The 15,039-nt window shown below is 45.9% G+C and overlaps 1 protein-coding gene across 1 annotated transcript in view; it reads left to right on the forward strand.

The window, feature by feature from the left end:
• The first annotated feature begins 371 nt into the window (after positions 1-371).
• Positions 372-15,039, forward strand: part of LOC132463009 (glypican-5-like) — a 28,659-nt gene continuing 13,991 nt past the window's right edge. The window contains exons 1-2 of the mRNA XM_060058860.1: positions 372-840; positions 8,529-8,690. Coding sequence (XP_059914843.1) covers positions 663-840; positions 8,529-8,690 — 340 coding nt within the window. The 5' untranslated portion in view covers positions 372-662. The remainder of the gene's footprint in view (positions 841-8,528; positions 8,691-15,039) is intronic.

Consider the following 15,039-nt stretch of genomic DNA (forward strand, 5'->3'; position numbering starts at 1 on the left):
ACCTCTCCGTCGCCTCGCAGACAGGATCCATGCAAAAACGCACTGTGAACCCAAACATGTGGAGTCTGAAAGAGTTATGAATACCATTATCATGCAATTGTAACTTATCGGCAGGAAATTATATTTGAAATCTATTTTAATGAAGGGATATCCAGGATGCCAATTATCAACTTTAAGTCTGTTCATCGATATTTAATGTTAAATGAGTAAAATCAAAATTATTTCATGATAGTTAATGTGTGGCAGAATAACAAAATTAGCATAGCTAATTGCACAATCAGACTCCCGCCTTTTTCCACCATCAATGTACATAAGCGGTGTCAATCATCTTAAACCTACACAGAGGGAGGGGGCGTGGGCAATGGTTTGGAAACAGCATGCTCTCCCTCAGCCGCCACTGCAAGCCCTGAGCGTGGGACGGTTGAACCCACACTGCTCTTCCTCTCGTTAGGAGAACACCTTCAAACTGCGGGGGCTGCTGCTGCTGCTGACTCTCATCTCAAACAATAATGTAAAAGGACGAGAACCGTTTGTCAGATGTTTCTCTTACCGTTGCTTCATCGTAGCTACTTCACTGCCCCTGACTCCACAACCGTCCGCCGCGCAATTTCCAGTCCAGCCACAGCAAGTTATCGCAAGGACACCTGGAGTGAGATGCGGCAATGTCCCGAGGAACATGCCCACGCGTAAACTTCTGCGGATACTTATGGATTTTTTCAGCAACTTTATTTGCGGTGAATGTGGTCGACGTGTTGGCGTACAGCTGCCATGAAGTAAGGACTGCGTTTCAACTGGGCCAAATTGGTCCTCTGAGCCGGGTACCAGAGTCACCTGGCACAGGTGAGCATAACGTGTGTATCAAGTGCACAATAGTGGGTAATGCTGAATAATGTTATTTATTTCTATGCTTTAACCTCATGCTCTATGCTCGAACCACATACAGGGTCACAATATAAGTTAATAAAAGCATCAGATGCATTTTTTTGTCAAGCGCTTTGTATTTGATTTAGAGGAATAGAAAGGACCCAGAATGAACCCAACGATCTAACTGTCAAGGCCTATTACTGATTTTTACAGTGATGGCTTTTTACACTGCATTGCAGCCTAATCAATATACAACAAATATATCCAATACAATAACTCAATGCCAGGTCAATGCAAAGTCTTTCATCATCCATTCTAGACCATTATTTTGGAGACCCACTTTGGTTTCCTGTAGTTTTGCTATACAAAATATACATCTTGATTAACTTAGCGATATAGGAATCTTTATAGGAATCCTCTCCAAAGGATATAGCTACTAACATAAATATCCAATATCATCATTTATTTTTTCAAGATAAAAACTTTTATCAACCAGGTCATGCCTGGATCAACAATTTGCATTTTGATAGTTCACTTTATCAAAGATGTTATGTGGCCAACAAATATTATAGGGTGTAATAATTAAAAGCTAGATAAAGTCATATTTTGAGAATATGTGTGTGTCTTATTGTTTCAAATCTGAGACACCGGGAGACAATAGGCTACATCATTTAAAGCTATGGTGGCTTGGAAGCATTTCTCATTTCAATCAACCCTGTAGGGTCTGATTCAGACTATATTTGAGGTGTATAGTTGTGCACTTTATGCCAAATCTTGTGTGGCATGGAGCTCACATCTTTAGTTTGAATAGATGTTATAAAAATAAATGACAGCAATTCAGCATGGGTCAGCTACCCACATGATTCCCTATTGTCCTCCTCCATGGAAATTATGGTTTGGTGGTTATGTGCCCCAACATCATAAGAGAAAGTGATTCATTTTGGACACAATTGCTCCTATATCTATTTTGGAAGCCAGTACAATTCTGGGTTCAGGATTTGGTTCTGCCATGCTACTTGAGCTGGAACCTGATTCTGGAACAACTGTCGGGCCCGTATTTCCTTTGGACAGATTATGTTGTGCTGCAATCTTTGATGTTATCTCCCACAACCAAATGAGCTAACCATGCATACAATAGCTATAAATTCCAAGACCACACATACACACACACACACACATCAAGACTGTCATAAATATGTGACACGTTATAATTATGCATTTATATATGCACACTGGCTTTTCCCATGTCAATTCCTGTAGTCATAAATAAAAAATACCTTCTTTTGCATGCCACTTAGGTTAAACTGCATTCTCATGAAGTCAGAATTCAGGGGGTGGGGTGTATATATCTTTCAGTTTGGATAGTTACTACAGTCATCCTTGCATTGCTGCCACATACATATTGGTCCCGTCTTAAGTATCCCCATGTCTGACGCTACATGCCCCGACAGAGAGAAGCGCAACAGATAGCCAAGTGGTAAACATATATTAGAGGTGCAGCCGCACCACTCGATATGTTTGTTTGAGAGGGGAGGGGGAAGAGGACATTGCAATGAGGCATGTCAATTCAAATTGCAAGTGGCAGTTGAAGGCAGGCCCTACGAGAGACCAAAAAGGGCCAAGGTTTTGTGTCGATAATGGCTGGGGACAATTGAGTGTTGCAAGGTTATACAGTTTGCAGTGATCTAGTTCACAGAGCTGGCTAGGTCGCTCCGCAATAGAACAGATGTCCCACCTTGTAGCTGTTAATTATCGTGAGACAATCTATCCTAGGATAAAAAGAAGAACTTGATTATACACAACGTTGATGGGCAGCAGAAGATACTTTTCTGCAAACGATGGGTTGAGTGTGTTGCAGTGTAATGACACCTGAGTACCTCTATTTTTAGATTCAGTGAGTTTTACCAAACATATATACAAATGATTGTAGGACTATACAAATCATATTTTGTAGAGATGATTTCTGGTTTAATTGTGGTTTGTTGATTTGTTATTGATTTATTGTTACTTATGATATTAATGGACATCAATGTTGGTTCTCAGATTAAGTATAAACTGTGTTGCTTTGAACATGGGCTTTTCCTGGAATGGTCATTTTGGGTCAGGATCAGTCTCTCTTCAAAGAGGTTGATGGTGATATAGAGGAAGTTTTGGCTGGTGCCAATCACTGTATGTGTGTGTGTACACAATTAAGCCACTCTGTTTTAGTTCTCAGTAGTGGAGCTCTGAACTTTGTGTTGATCTCTGAAAACAGTGGTCTGTTTCATGCAGACCTGGTGTGATTTCTTGCCAAGCACCTTGGTTGGCCGGGGGTTTTGTTGACACACTTTGAAAATCTCGTCAATTTGACAAAATGGGTAACTGATGACTATGCTGTCAGCTAAAGTTCAATGCACGAAAACCCTACACATTTCCCACCATTTTTCAAACGTGAAGCTATATTTCTCTCAATATTAGCTGGAGTTAAATTATTTCAGAGTGAAATACTTCCTTTCCAGATGGCCAGTGACTGCTATTTTGGCTCCATCTGATAAACAGTTAGTTTAATGCACTTTGGGGGATAAAGTCATTCTCAGAGATTAGGTAATCAATGACATGGAACTGCTTATCCTGTGATTAAGTTTTTCCAGACAAAGAGAGAGGGAGAGAGTTGAGATTGCTGCAATGCTGTGGGTCACTGCCAAACACTCCATTTTAGAGATTAGCAAAGATTGTTGATGTTGCCCTTTGGAGATCAATTAAGAGGGGAGTCTGCTGGGGCCAACCCTTGGGTGTCTCATGAAGCCTGGTGCTAGCTCCCTGGTTATGGAGGACCACCCATATGAGAACGATCTGGTGATGCAAGACGCTGCTTTTTTTCAAGGCACAAAAACACTCGAGCACAAACTCTGGCGGCAGATAATGTTGCTATGCTGTGACGGTTACTGGCATTCTTTGATGCGTAAAGTTATCAAGAACAGCTAGTCATTAACAACTTCTCCTTATAGAGTGGGATTATAACACGCAGAAATGGGCGTTGGCCTGTTGCAATAAAAATGCAAGGATCATGTGTTGAGGGTAAGGAAACGGAGACCGGAGCGTGTTATCACATGTCACCACATCCTTAACCAGTAATAGTGCCCAGCCTCTTCTGGCAGACCTTCAAAGTGTTATCTGTTCTTTGATTGTCTGCAGTTATTTTAGTAGCATGCTTTTTTAACTCAACCTCCCTCTCATCAACCTAATCACTTGTCACTCAACAAATACCGTCTCCTTAATTGGTACTTATTGTATCATTTTATTTCAAAGAGAAGTCCTCAAAACCAACTATGCAACTTGTCCTTTTGAAATGTGCGTTGTGTACCCTTCTTCTTGGGAACCTTGTGTGGCTAAATGCGGGACAGACACAGAGGGGGTCTTGGAGATGAGTTCAGGGACATGCTTTCAGCACCCCGGTCCTTGCATTCCGGTTGAGTTATAACTACCTGCATAGTGCCCTGAGCAGGTTATTAAAAATAGGGTAGTTCCCATCGGCAATGCCCTGCGTTTATTTTCTGGCAATGCGGCAGTCCACCAGTCTCAATTTACAATAACGTTTTAACCCAAGTCCATTAAAGGCTACAAAGTTAGGTTGGCCAAACTGTTTACCGCAAATTACTTTTCCCACTCAGCATGGGAGTGGGATCATGCCACATTTAATTAAATATCCTCAGTTGCCTTGCATTTGTTATAGTTGCACATAACCAGTGAAACACAAGTAGTGTCTTTAATTTGACAGAATGGCCCCAACACCCTCTGTCGTACGTAGCACATCCGTGATGGGGTTATAGTAGATCCTGACGAGCATCCTCTAATTTTGGCATATTTGACTTATTCCACCCAGTCACTCTAGTTGAATGTCTCTGAAGCTGGTCGAACTCAAAGCACTGATATTCATGTCTGTCAAAGTATTTCCTTACTGTTTGTGTGCCTCCTAAAATCACTGTATTTAATTAATTTGTACGATGACTATCAATCATTTTTTGTGGTTGCAAAAGAAGACAAGTTATTTCTGTGTTTGCTGAAGCTTGAAGGGACGAGTAAGAGCGTAGACTGCCACTGTGATCTCTTCCCACTATCTCGGTCAGATCTATCTTCACAGCCTTCAAGCTCATTTCTTTCAAACTTTCAAAACCCTGCTCTGAGGCCTGCGGACACCCTGCCAGTCACCGCAGGCCCCCTAACACGGGGGTGGGTCCGGAGCGGCCCGGCCGTACAGTAGGGACCCTTTGAACCGTGTTTTCCTTCAGTGCGCTCCAATCCCCAGCCCCGGCGAATCAATACAGAGTAAATACCCCGCGAGGTAGCGCGGATGGACCGACTTCAAAGAAAACCTCCCGCTCGAGGCTTCCTGAAGGCAGGAGTGCGGTGAGCGGGGGGGGGGGGGGGGGGGCGTTTCTGCCAGGGAACCGGCCCGACGGCGTGAACCAGCCGCCGCTCTGACAATGTTACTCCTGTTCTGTGGGAGAAACACCCAGACGGCCGCACCAGGAGCCCCCCCGGCCCGCACCAGGAGCCCCCCCGGCCCGCACTCACACTCATCAGAACTCGAAACTAGGAGTCCCGCTCCACATTAAAGTCTGTGTGAACTTTGTATAAACACCGCTATAAATCGAGGAGTGTGTATGTGTTTGCGTGCTTTGTGGGCACACATTCTGTGTAACCCAGTGTGTGTGTGTGTGTGTGTGTGTGTGTGTGTGTGTGTGTGTGTGTGTGTGTGTGTGTGTGTGTGTGTGTGTGTGTGTGTGTGTGTGTGTGTGTGTGTGTGTGTGTGTGTGTGTGTGTGACTGTCTATGTGAATGACAGTATTTAAGTGACAGGGATAGAGTGAGACAATGGATAATATGCGTGTGTGGTGTGTGTGTGTGTGTGTTTAGTCTGGGTCACATCAATTCTCCAGCAGTATAACCTCCATGTGTCCGTTATCAACAGGCGCTTTTAACAACAGCTGGTGGTGGGTTGCATGTTTCTGAGAGATGAACTAGATCTGACGATTATTACTTGTTCATTGAGGTAAATACACCTCGATGAACAAGTCGTGACGGGGGAAAGTTTGGGTGACTGACAAGTGAGGATTTGTGAATTCAACTGCCGCGTCAGGAGGCAAAAACAACACAAACGTCTCCCAGGACAGCAAAGGCCTGTCGGCAGTCAGAGGATTAAAGAAGTCTGGGAAATCCATGGGTGTTATTGTTATGACATGCGAAATCGCAGTTATATTTACTCAACGTTGATGTTGAAGGAGCCACTCTCGGCACGTATCAGCAATAATACTTGTTATTCATAGAAATGGCAAATTAACGGACAGACAGACAGACAGACAGACAGACAGACAGACAGACAGACAGACAGACAGACAGACAGACAGACAGACAGACAGACAGACAGACAGACAGACTGCCCTGGTGGCTTTGGACTTGAGGCCTCCTCGGGTATCATTTACACCACGCTGTTACTCACCAGGGACCAGGAGGCCGGCTAGATTCCACCCTGAGACCCCTGGATATTAGTTTCATATCAAGGATGACATACAAAGGAGTGGAGGGGGGTAGAAAAAGTCCCAACCAGCCTCCCCCCTACCCCCTCCCTGATCCATGGGGTCGGGGAAATCGGGGGAGAGGAAGATGTCTTGTCCCGGGTCACATTCAATCCTGAGTCCTGTAGGAATAAAAAAGCATGCTAGGATGCTTATATAATTGCTTTGTCCTTGTTTAGGCCTTGTTTAGGTTCTGTCATGTCATGGCATTAACACTGCCATGGTTAGGAGACTCCTACTGGGAAATCCATAAAAAGTATATCATTTATTTAAATATGTAGAATACATTATAGAGCAGATCTCCAGGGCAATGCGTGTCGGTCTAGTCAAATTGTTGAATGCACGTGTACATGCATTGTCATAGCTAGAGAGAGAGAGAGAGAGAGAGAGAGAGAGAGAGAGAGAGAGAGAGAGAGAGAGAGAGAGAGAGAGAGAGAGAGAGAGAGAGAGAGAGAGAGAGAGAGAGCGAGAGGGAGAGGGAGAGGGAGAGGGAGAGGGAGAGAGAGAGAGAGAGAGAGAGAGAGAGAGAGAGAGAGAGCGCGCGCACAGCAGAGGGGATAAAAATGTGATTGAGAATGCAAGCCTATTGTGTTTCAGTGATAGATTTGTGGGGTGGGGGGGAGCAGGCAGTGGGCTAGCGGACAGTCCCAAGGCCATGCTGGGGGTTTCTGTGTGTGGGTGCTCTGTGGGGGTGCTCTGGTTACACCACCTGGCTCCAGCAGTCCTCCACCAACCCCAGCCCCCCATTGAAATGACTGATCATATACCATCTCTACTTCATAACAACCCCCCACCCCACCCAGACCTTTTTCCAGTTCAGACACACACACACACACACATACACATACACATACACACACACAAACACACATCGTGCAGCAACTGTGAGGTTGGGGGGGGGGGGGGGGGGGGGGGGGGGGGGGGTGCATGTGTGTGTGAGCATGCTTGTGAGGGAGATTTCATTGAATAACCCATGCTAATTGTACCCAGGCCGGGTGATGTCATGGTGATAGTTTGTGTGTGCAGCGATCAGCGTCAGTAGGCTGGTGGTGTCAAGAAGACAGGGTGGACTCTGTTGGTTGGTAGAGCTGTGATGTCATGGCGCAGGCGTGAGTGGCCAGAGCGTTCCAGTTCGAATTGGCTCTCTGCCTTGATAATGCTTGTAATGAATAACCGGTGACTGTCCAGTGCTGGAGTCTGTGTGCACGCGTGTTTTTGAATCCTACGCGTGTGTGTGTCTGGTGTGTGTGTGTGTGTGTGTGTGTGCGGCAGACCTCAATATGCACATGGCTGCATTGTCCGAGCAAGTTTTTGCATGTGTTTTTAGGCGTGTGCAGTCACACGCATGTGTGTATTTACGACTCCTTTTCTTAAACAGACACATTGTCAACACGTGTGGCAGCACTTGAGTCCGAAACACATGTTCCAATTTATAGCACAGAATCTATTCCCGGCATCGAAATAGAGATACATTTTCTTTGGGTCTACTCTCTGGATCTCCTGCGGTGTCTCTCACGCGTCTGCCTTTGGATTTATGGCCATGTCTATCTATGTGCGTGCTCAGGGCTCTTCTCATGCCTGACGGCTACAGAGACACTGCAGCGGGCAAGTCGTTACGCAGTGTGCAGGCAGTGCGGACCCCCGCCCCCCCCCCCCCTCCCCCTCAAATGCCCGCTCCCCTTGACTGCAGTGCTGTTTCTCCTCAACCTGTCAAATGTTATGCCATGTGAGGTTCATCTTTCAGGAAAAACGTCACGTCTTTGTTCTTTGTACTCTTCATCTTAACGTTTTGGTTGTCATTATTTTCCTTTAAAGCCCAAATATCCATGAGAGGCAGTATTCAATGAAATATATCAGCATTTTAAGCTAACTTAATGACACCATTCAACAATACAAATCGTCTCTCTACTGAAAAAGTAAAGGCACCATTAGGTTGGTTCTATAGATCTTTAGAAACTACAAATCAAATCTCGATCGAAATATCGTAATTCAACTAGAAAACATTGTACCACCACTCTTGTTCTCCGCGTGTGAATGTGGCGTTTCCTGTCCGCCGACCCTAAATCATGTCCTTCTCGTCTTGTGCGTTCTCCTCGGCGGACGCCTCCAGATGTGGACCTGTTGGTGTGTAAGCACCAGGGGCCGACCTGCTGCACACGCAAGATGGAGGAGAGCTACCAGTTGGCAGTGAAACGGGACACCCTGCAGAACATCCGCTCCTACAGCTTCGAGCTCAAGTACCTCCTCACCGGCCACGCCTCCGCCTTCCAAGGTAAAGCAGTGTGTAGAGCCGCCGTGATGCACCGTTGGTCCCAGTCCGTGGGTGGTCCGCGCACGGCCGTGGCACTTTTTAGCCGCCGCAACGTGGCTGTGGCGGCGCTGTTGGGTCGCTCTGCTCGCAAAGTATCAGAGTTTCAGAGGCGCGAGACACACAGCCGAATGAGCCCTTCGGGGGGGGGGGGGGGGGGCTTGGTTACGTTGTTTATTGTTTGCACCGACTCACACATTTTACGCACGGCTATTATATGTTAGGTGTAACCGTGTGATGGGGAAGATCCATGAGGCTGCATAAGTGGCCAAGGGACTTCAGCCATTTCAGGCCGAGCACTTAAAGTTGTATTTTGCAAGTAAAAGAGCTGAATACATATTTAAGGGCTGTTGATGTGGAGGTTGGTTGTAGATGCAGAGTTACAGTAGACCCTCTTCTCAAGTGTGTCCGTGTATAGCGACAGCAAGGTGGTGCGCTGGAAGTGATCTAGAGACGGCCAGCCATAAACTTGTAGTTTGCTGCCACTGGAAGACCAAACCACCTTCATTTGTTTTCTTGCTCTCAAATGAAAGTTCATATGCCTTCGATTTCTCGAAACAAAAACCGACAAACAAAAAAAAAAAACACCCTTTTTTTGTCTCTGATTTCCTGGGGGTCATGGTTGCTGGCGAGGAGGCAAGTATGTGACTGTTAAAGTATTGGGCATAGCTCTGTTTGGTTCCCCCCCTCTCTTCCTTTTCCAGCCTTCGTTTTCAGCGTGGTTTTGGCTGATGCAGCTACAGCATTGCGGAGCAGAATCAGTTAGGCTTGACAGGGAGGAAAAAAGGTACAGAGGCCGTGCCATGCTCCGCTTCTGCTCAGAGGGCAGCACACACACACACACACACACACACACACACACACACACACACACACACACACACACACACACACACACACACACACACACACACACATAACCACACACACACAGTCACACATACACTCATACACACACACACACACACACACACACACACTGGTCCCTCTTGTCTTTTTTTCTTCTGTCCGCTGGAGAATTGGAGCGAAAGCATTACAGAGTCAAACGAGCAGTTCTCCAGCAGGCGTGGCCCTCCCGCTTTATCAGATCATGGAACACACACCACACACACACACACACACACACACACACACACACACACACACACACACACACACACACACACTCACACAGCATTTAAAAACACTCCGTGAAATGTACCTCGGGGTCTTGTTTGCGAGTGAGGGTACTATGGAGCGTGAGATTGGCCGGAGAATCGGAGCAGCGGGGGCGGTATTGTGTTCGCTTTACCGCACCGTTGTAACGAAACGAGAGCTGAGCCGCAAGGCAAAGCTCTCGATCTACCGGTCGATCTTCGTTCCTATCCTCACCTATGGTCATGAGGGTTGGGTGATGACCGAAAGGACGAGATCGCGGGTACAAGCGGCCGAGATGAGTTTTCTCAGAAGGGTGGCTGGCGTCTCCCTTAGGTATAGGGTGAGAAGCTCAGCCATCCATGAGGAACTCGGATTAGAGCCGCTGCTCCTTTACTTAGAAAGGAGTCAGCTGAGGTGGTTCAGGCATCTGGTAAGGATGCCCACTGGGCGCCTTCCTTGGGAGGTGTTTCAGGCACGTCCAGTGGGGAGGAGACCTCGGGGAAGACCCAGGACTAGGTGGAGAGATTATATCTCAAAACTGGCCTGGGAACGCCTCGGGATCCCCCCGTCAGAGCTGGTCAATGTGGCCCGGGAAAGGGAAGTCTGGGGCCCCCTGCTTGAGCTGCTCCCCCCGCGACCCGACCCCGGATAAGCGGATGACGATGAGGAGTGAGGAGTGAGGTTTGTAAATGCTTCAAGCTGAAGTAAATTTGTCAACAAGGACATTAGAACAAAGTACAGAATAAAAATGGGTTTTGACAAAAAACTTTCTAAAGCTTCTCTTTCTTCTTCTCATGATCATTTCATTCCTGAGAACGACGTAAGATGTCATTAATCTATCAAGAGTCCTTTAAATATTGAATTGAAGCAGTCGGAGCCATTGTACACGAGTCGCCCATGGTCATATTTGTCCTGGCTCACTCACTGGCTTCAGCCTGCCAGCGGGCTGCTCACTGGGCATGGGATAGGGTTTACTTTCCCTGCTCTGATGGTAATTGCAGTGGGGTTGCGTTTTCATAATTTCCGAAAAGGGTCTTTGTTTTTATTCCCTCAAGCACTATTCCAAAGGATCTGTATGATTTTACTTTTTTTCTTGGGCTAAACAGGGACTATGAGTCGTGAAGTTGGTTTCCAGCACATTTATGATAATAGGGCAGTGGAATAGTAATTAGTAGTCTTAAGACAGCATTGTAATTCAGTACACACATGTGTGACATGCAGAGGAATACTGTATATATTTACTCTGTATTACATCAGATTATTTCTTAAGTGATTCAAAACTTTATATTATAGTTATAGTATAAAATACGTAAAGATTCACACAGACACACGCATGCATGCACACACACACACACACACACACACACATACACACACACACACACACACACACACACACACACACACACACACACACACACACACACACACACACACACACACACACACACACACACACACACACACACACACACGCACACACACACACAGACAAACGACCAAAACTAACATCATCCTCGTCCCTCACACATACTGTATTTGAAACACGCCAGGAAAATATCCCCATTGACTTTCGCTCTTCTCAGACAGAATTTACATTTGCGATATTTTTCCACCTCAGCTCATCTGCGCTGTGGAGGGTTGTTGCAGCAGGCTGTATAAATAGTTACCCAGCAGCAGCAGTCCTCCTATTATTGGGAAGAGTTGTCATTGTTAGGGCACGGTCCTTCCCTCCTTTACCTCATGTCTGGCCCCGTATGAAGGGCTGCCGGTCAGGTGTCCTGGCGGACTGTACAAGGCGAAATTGACATCAAACAAACCGGACCAATGGAAAGCCGCGGCGTGATTACATTGAGCCCCGGCCGAACGCTTCGCCATGCACTCGTCAGCTGCCCCCCATCTGCAGGCCCTACTAAGGCCCGTGTGCTGCCGCGTCTCACCGCCCTGAGCGGAATGTCAAGTAGCGGGCGTCTCCGATACCACATGAATGCAAACACCTATGTTTCCTTTTTTTTTTCTTTCTGTTCTTTGGCCGACGCCTCTCCTCCAGTACCCACTCGTCGGATGAGGAATAATAATAAGACACGTTATCTACGTGGCGCATCTCCAAGTGCTCAGACACTTAGAGGTGACCTGATATAAAGACGTCAAGTTTAATGTATGCTTGACAATCAAATATCCATAAAAGGTTAGATTGAAACTTGTGAAAGCATGCAGATTAGTTCTTAGAATAGTCCCTTTGAAATGGGATTGTCAAATTTCTCTTTTTTCTCGCTGGGCCCGACTGTCTTTATTTGTCTTTCTCCCTGTATATTTGAAGAGTGCAGTCTCTTGAAGCCACTGTCGTTCCCCATCAGGTCTCTCCGGTCTGCCTCTGCCCCTCTCTCAGGACTGGGGATTTGGCCGTGTGACGATAAGCCAGTCCTTGACGATCCTTTATCTGTGTACGGACTACGGAGTGTGTTGATAAGGAGTGCCAGGGGGGGAGGGGTGTTTGCTGAAGATGATCCTGTCTGTTTCTCTTCCTTTGTCATTGTGTGTTTGATCCTCCCCAAAATCCCACTGCATGCTGGCTTTCTACGGTTACGCCAAAAAAGACATGTCTGTGGGAAGCCAGATGCGTTGTGCATGTGTGTGTATATATATGGGCGTATGTGTGTGTTTTGATTGGCCTGCCTTTGTTTTGACAGCCCATAAGCCCTACTGTGCTTTGTCTTGTGTGGGAGTCTTGGTGTCATGTATTTGACCCTATAACCATGCTGAATATTCACCATACAACACCAACAATGAGCTGCTTCCATTTGACTCTATGCCTTTTAGTAAAGTGCTGACCACATCTGCCATTTGGTGGACATTTGTATCTGAAGCATGTTAGAATACTGAGAACATAATGCAAGTTAGCAAATTTCATCATTGAGTATTGAATCAGTTTTTATATTTCATATGCAAATTGGCCCAGGTATGTTTGCCGAACTTGCCTTCCCCTTTACTTCTTACTTCCTATGCCCTTCCTATCAATCTCAACTACTCTTTTTTTCTTTTACTAGTTTTGACTACAACCCCTACATATTATGGACTCAGTGCCGTACGACACACTGTATATGCATTTTATTGCACAATGTCTACCCATCCAGAATCAGTTTCATTCCTCCCAGTCCTCTTGTCCATCCAAACACACACACACACACACACACACACACACACACACACACACACACACACACACACACACACACACACACACACACACACACACACACACACACACACACACACACACACACACACACACAGAGATTCACACACATTGAGCCATTGTTGTACTGTCTGAAAGTTGGTGGTATGTTTTGAATCAGAGTCTGTCATTTGGATCCATATCGACTATAGGACAAGAAAACATGGCAACAATTTATAATAAGGTGCCATAATAAATAGAAAACTAGTCATTACCTAACCCTTTGTTAATATTTGTTAATTGTGACAAAAATATCATTTGGCACAAGTTAATAGCTTTTTTTCACTGACCACAGAGTGTCGCTGGTTAGGGTTAGGATTAAGGTTGTGTGTTAGGGTTAGGGTCGTGTGTTAGGGTTATGCAAACTAATATTTAATTAATGATGAAAAAACTATTAACTTGTAACATATAGATATTTTAGTAACAATTAAACAATATTAACAAAGGGTTAGGTGATGAATAGTTTTCTATTTATTATGGCACCTTATTATAAAGTGTTACCATAAACGCATACCCCAGTATCACATTTGGTCCATTTGTAAATTTATCCTGACCCAAGCTTCTGTGTGTAGATGGGGTTGTGTGTCACCGCATGAAAACAGGTGGAAACGATCGGAGTGTGCGTGTGCTCATATATTCACACTGCTGGGCAACAGATGTCCGGAAAATGCTGACACTTTTGATCCCAAAGTGTCACTGATATGCAGAGGACCTGGCCCACGGCTAAAGGCCATGACATCTGCAATTATAGTGTGTGTGTCTGTCTGTGTGTGTGTGTTTGTATGTGGGCATGCAATGCGCTCCGCTCTGATTTGGTAGCGCGTATGTTGGGCCTTGCGTGTTTGAACGTGCACGAGCGTGCATATTCATTTTGGGTGTGTGCGCACTTATTACCCCACTGCTCAAGCTGTTGTTACTTACTTAAGATGATAAGCCCCTTTCCTAGCAGTGAGTTCTTGACCTTGATAGAATGCCAGCAAGTACACTGCATTCACAATTTCTGTTATTGTGTTGTGATAGTAAGCAGAACAATATTACCGGGACCTCAGGAGAAGCAGATGGAGAGAGTAAAGGGGAATAGACGGAGACAGTGTTGTGTTCTTCTTCATTAATGTTGTGTTCTTCTTCATTAAATCCAGGTAATTGGCTGATCTGCGAACTGGGAGGACCCAGGGAGGAGTCTGCATAGGGAGACTTTGTGTGTGTGTCTGTAACTATGTATGTGTGACTGTGTGTGTGACTGTGTGTGTGTGTGTGTGTGTGTGTGTGTGTGTGTGTGCAGGGCAGAGTCTAACGTTAAGTATGCAGGGGAGTGGGGGGATGGATGGAGGGTGTGTTAGTTTTCTGTGGGAAAGCATCACACAGCAAGCAAACAACCAATTGTGAAGGAGAAAGCAAAATTAGATAGTATTCACCAAGACTGTTGGCTGGTTCCTTGTGCAGTGCGTCAATGTGTTTTTTCCCTCAGTGGGTAAGAGCTTCCAGAGGCTGGGTCATTGGGGAGCAGAGGGGTGGGTTTGACCTGATTGACTCTATGTTCCCTGGGAGACGATGTCTGTCTCAATGTCCCTGTGGAGACACGATGACTTCATGTCTGCTGCAGCCCCGCTCCCACCCCTCACCTCAACTGTGTAACACATACGCATGCATGCACGCAGACACACGCGCGCGCACACACACACACACACACACATACACACACACACACACACACACACACACACACACACACACACACACACACACACAGTCACACACACAGTCACACATACATAGTTACAGACACACACACAAAGTCACGCACAGTTCCACTTTAGAAAGCCAAGAACACCGAATCTACGGTCATGCTTTCTGTTCATAACCCAATCCCAAATGAAAGCTGATGGCGAAATCCCTGAGCCGCATCACATTGTATATTTCTCATTTGGCCCAATTTAGCAT

The sequence above is a fragment of the Gadus macrocephalus genome, chromosome 8, assembly GCF_031168955.1.
Source record: "Gadus macrocephalus chromosome 8, ASM3116895v1".
NCBI classification, from domain to species: Eukaryota; Metazoa; Chordata; class Actinopteri; order Gadiformes; family Gadidae; genus Gadus; species Gadus macrocephalus.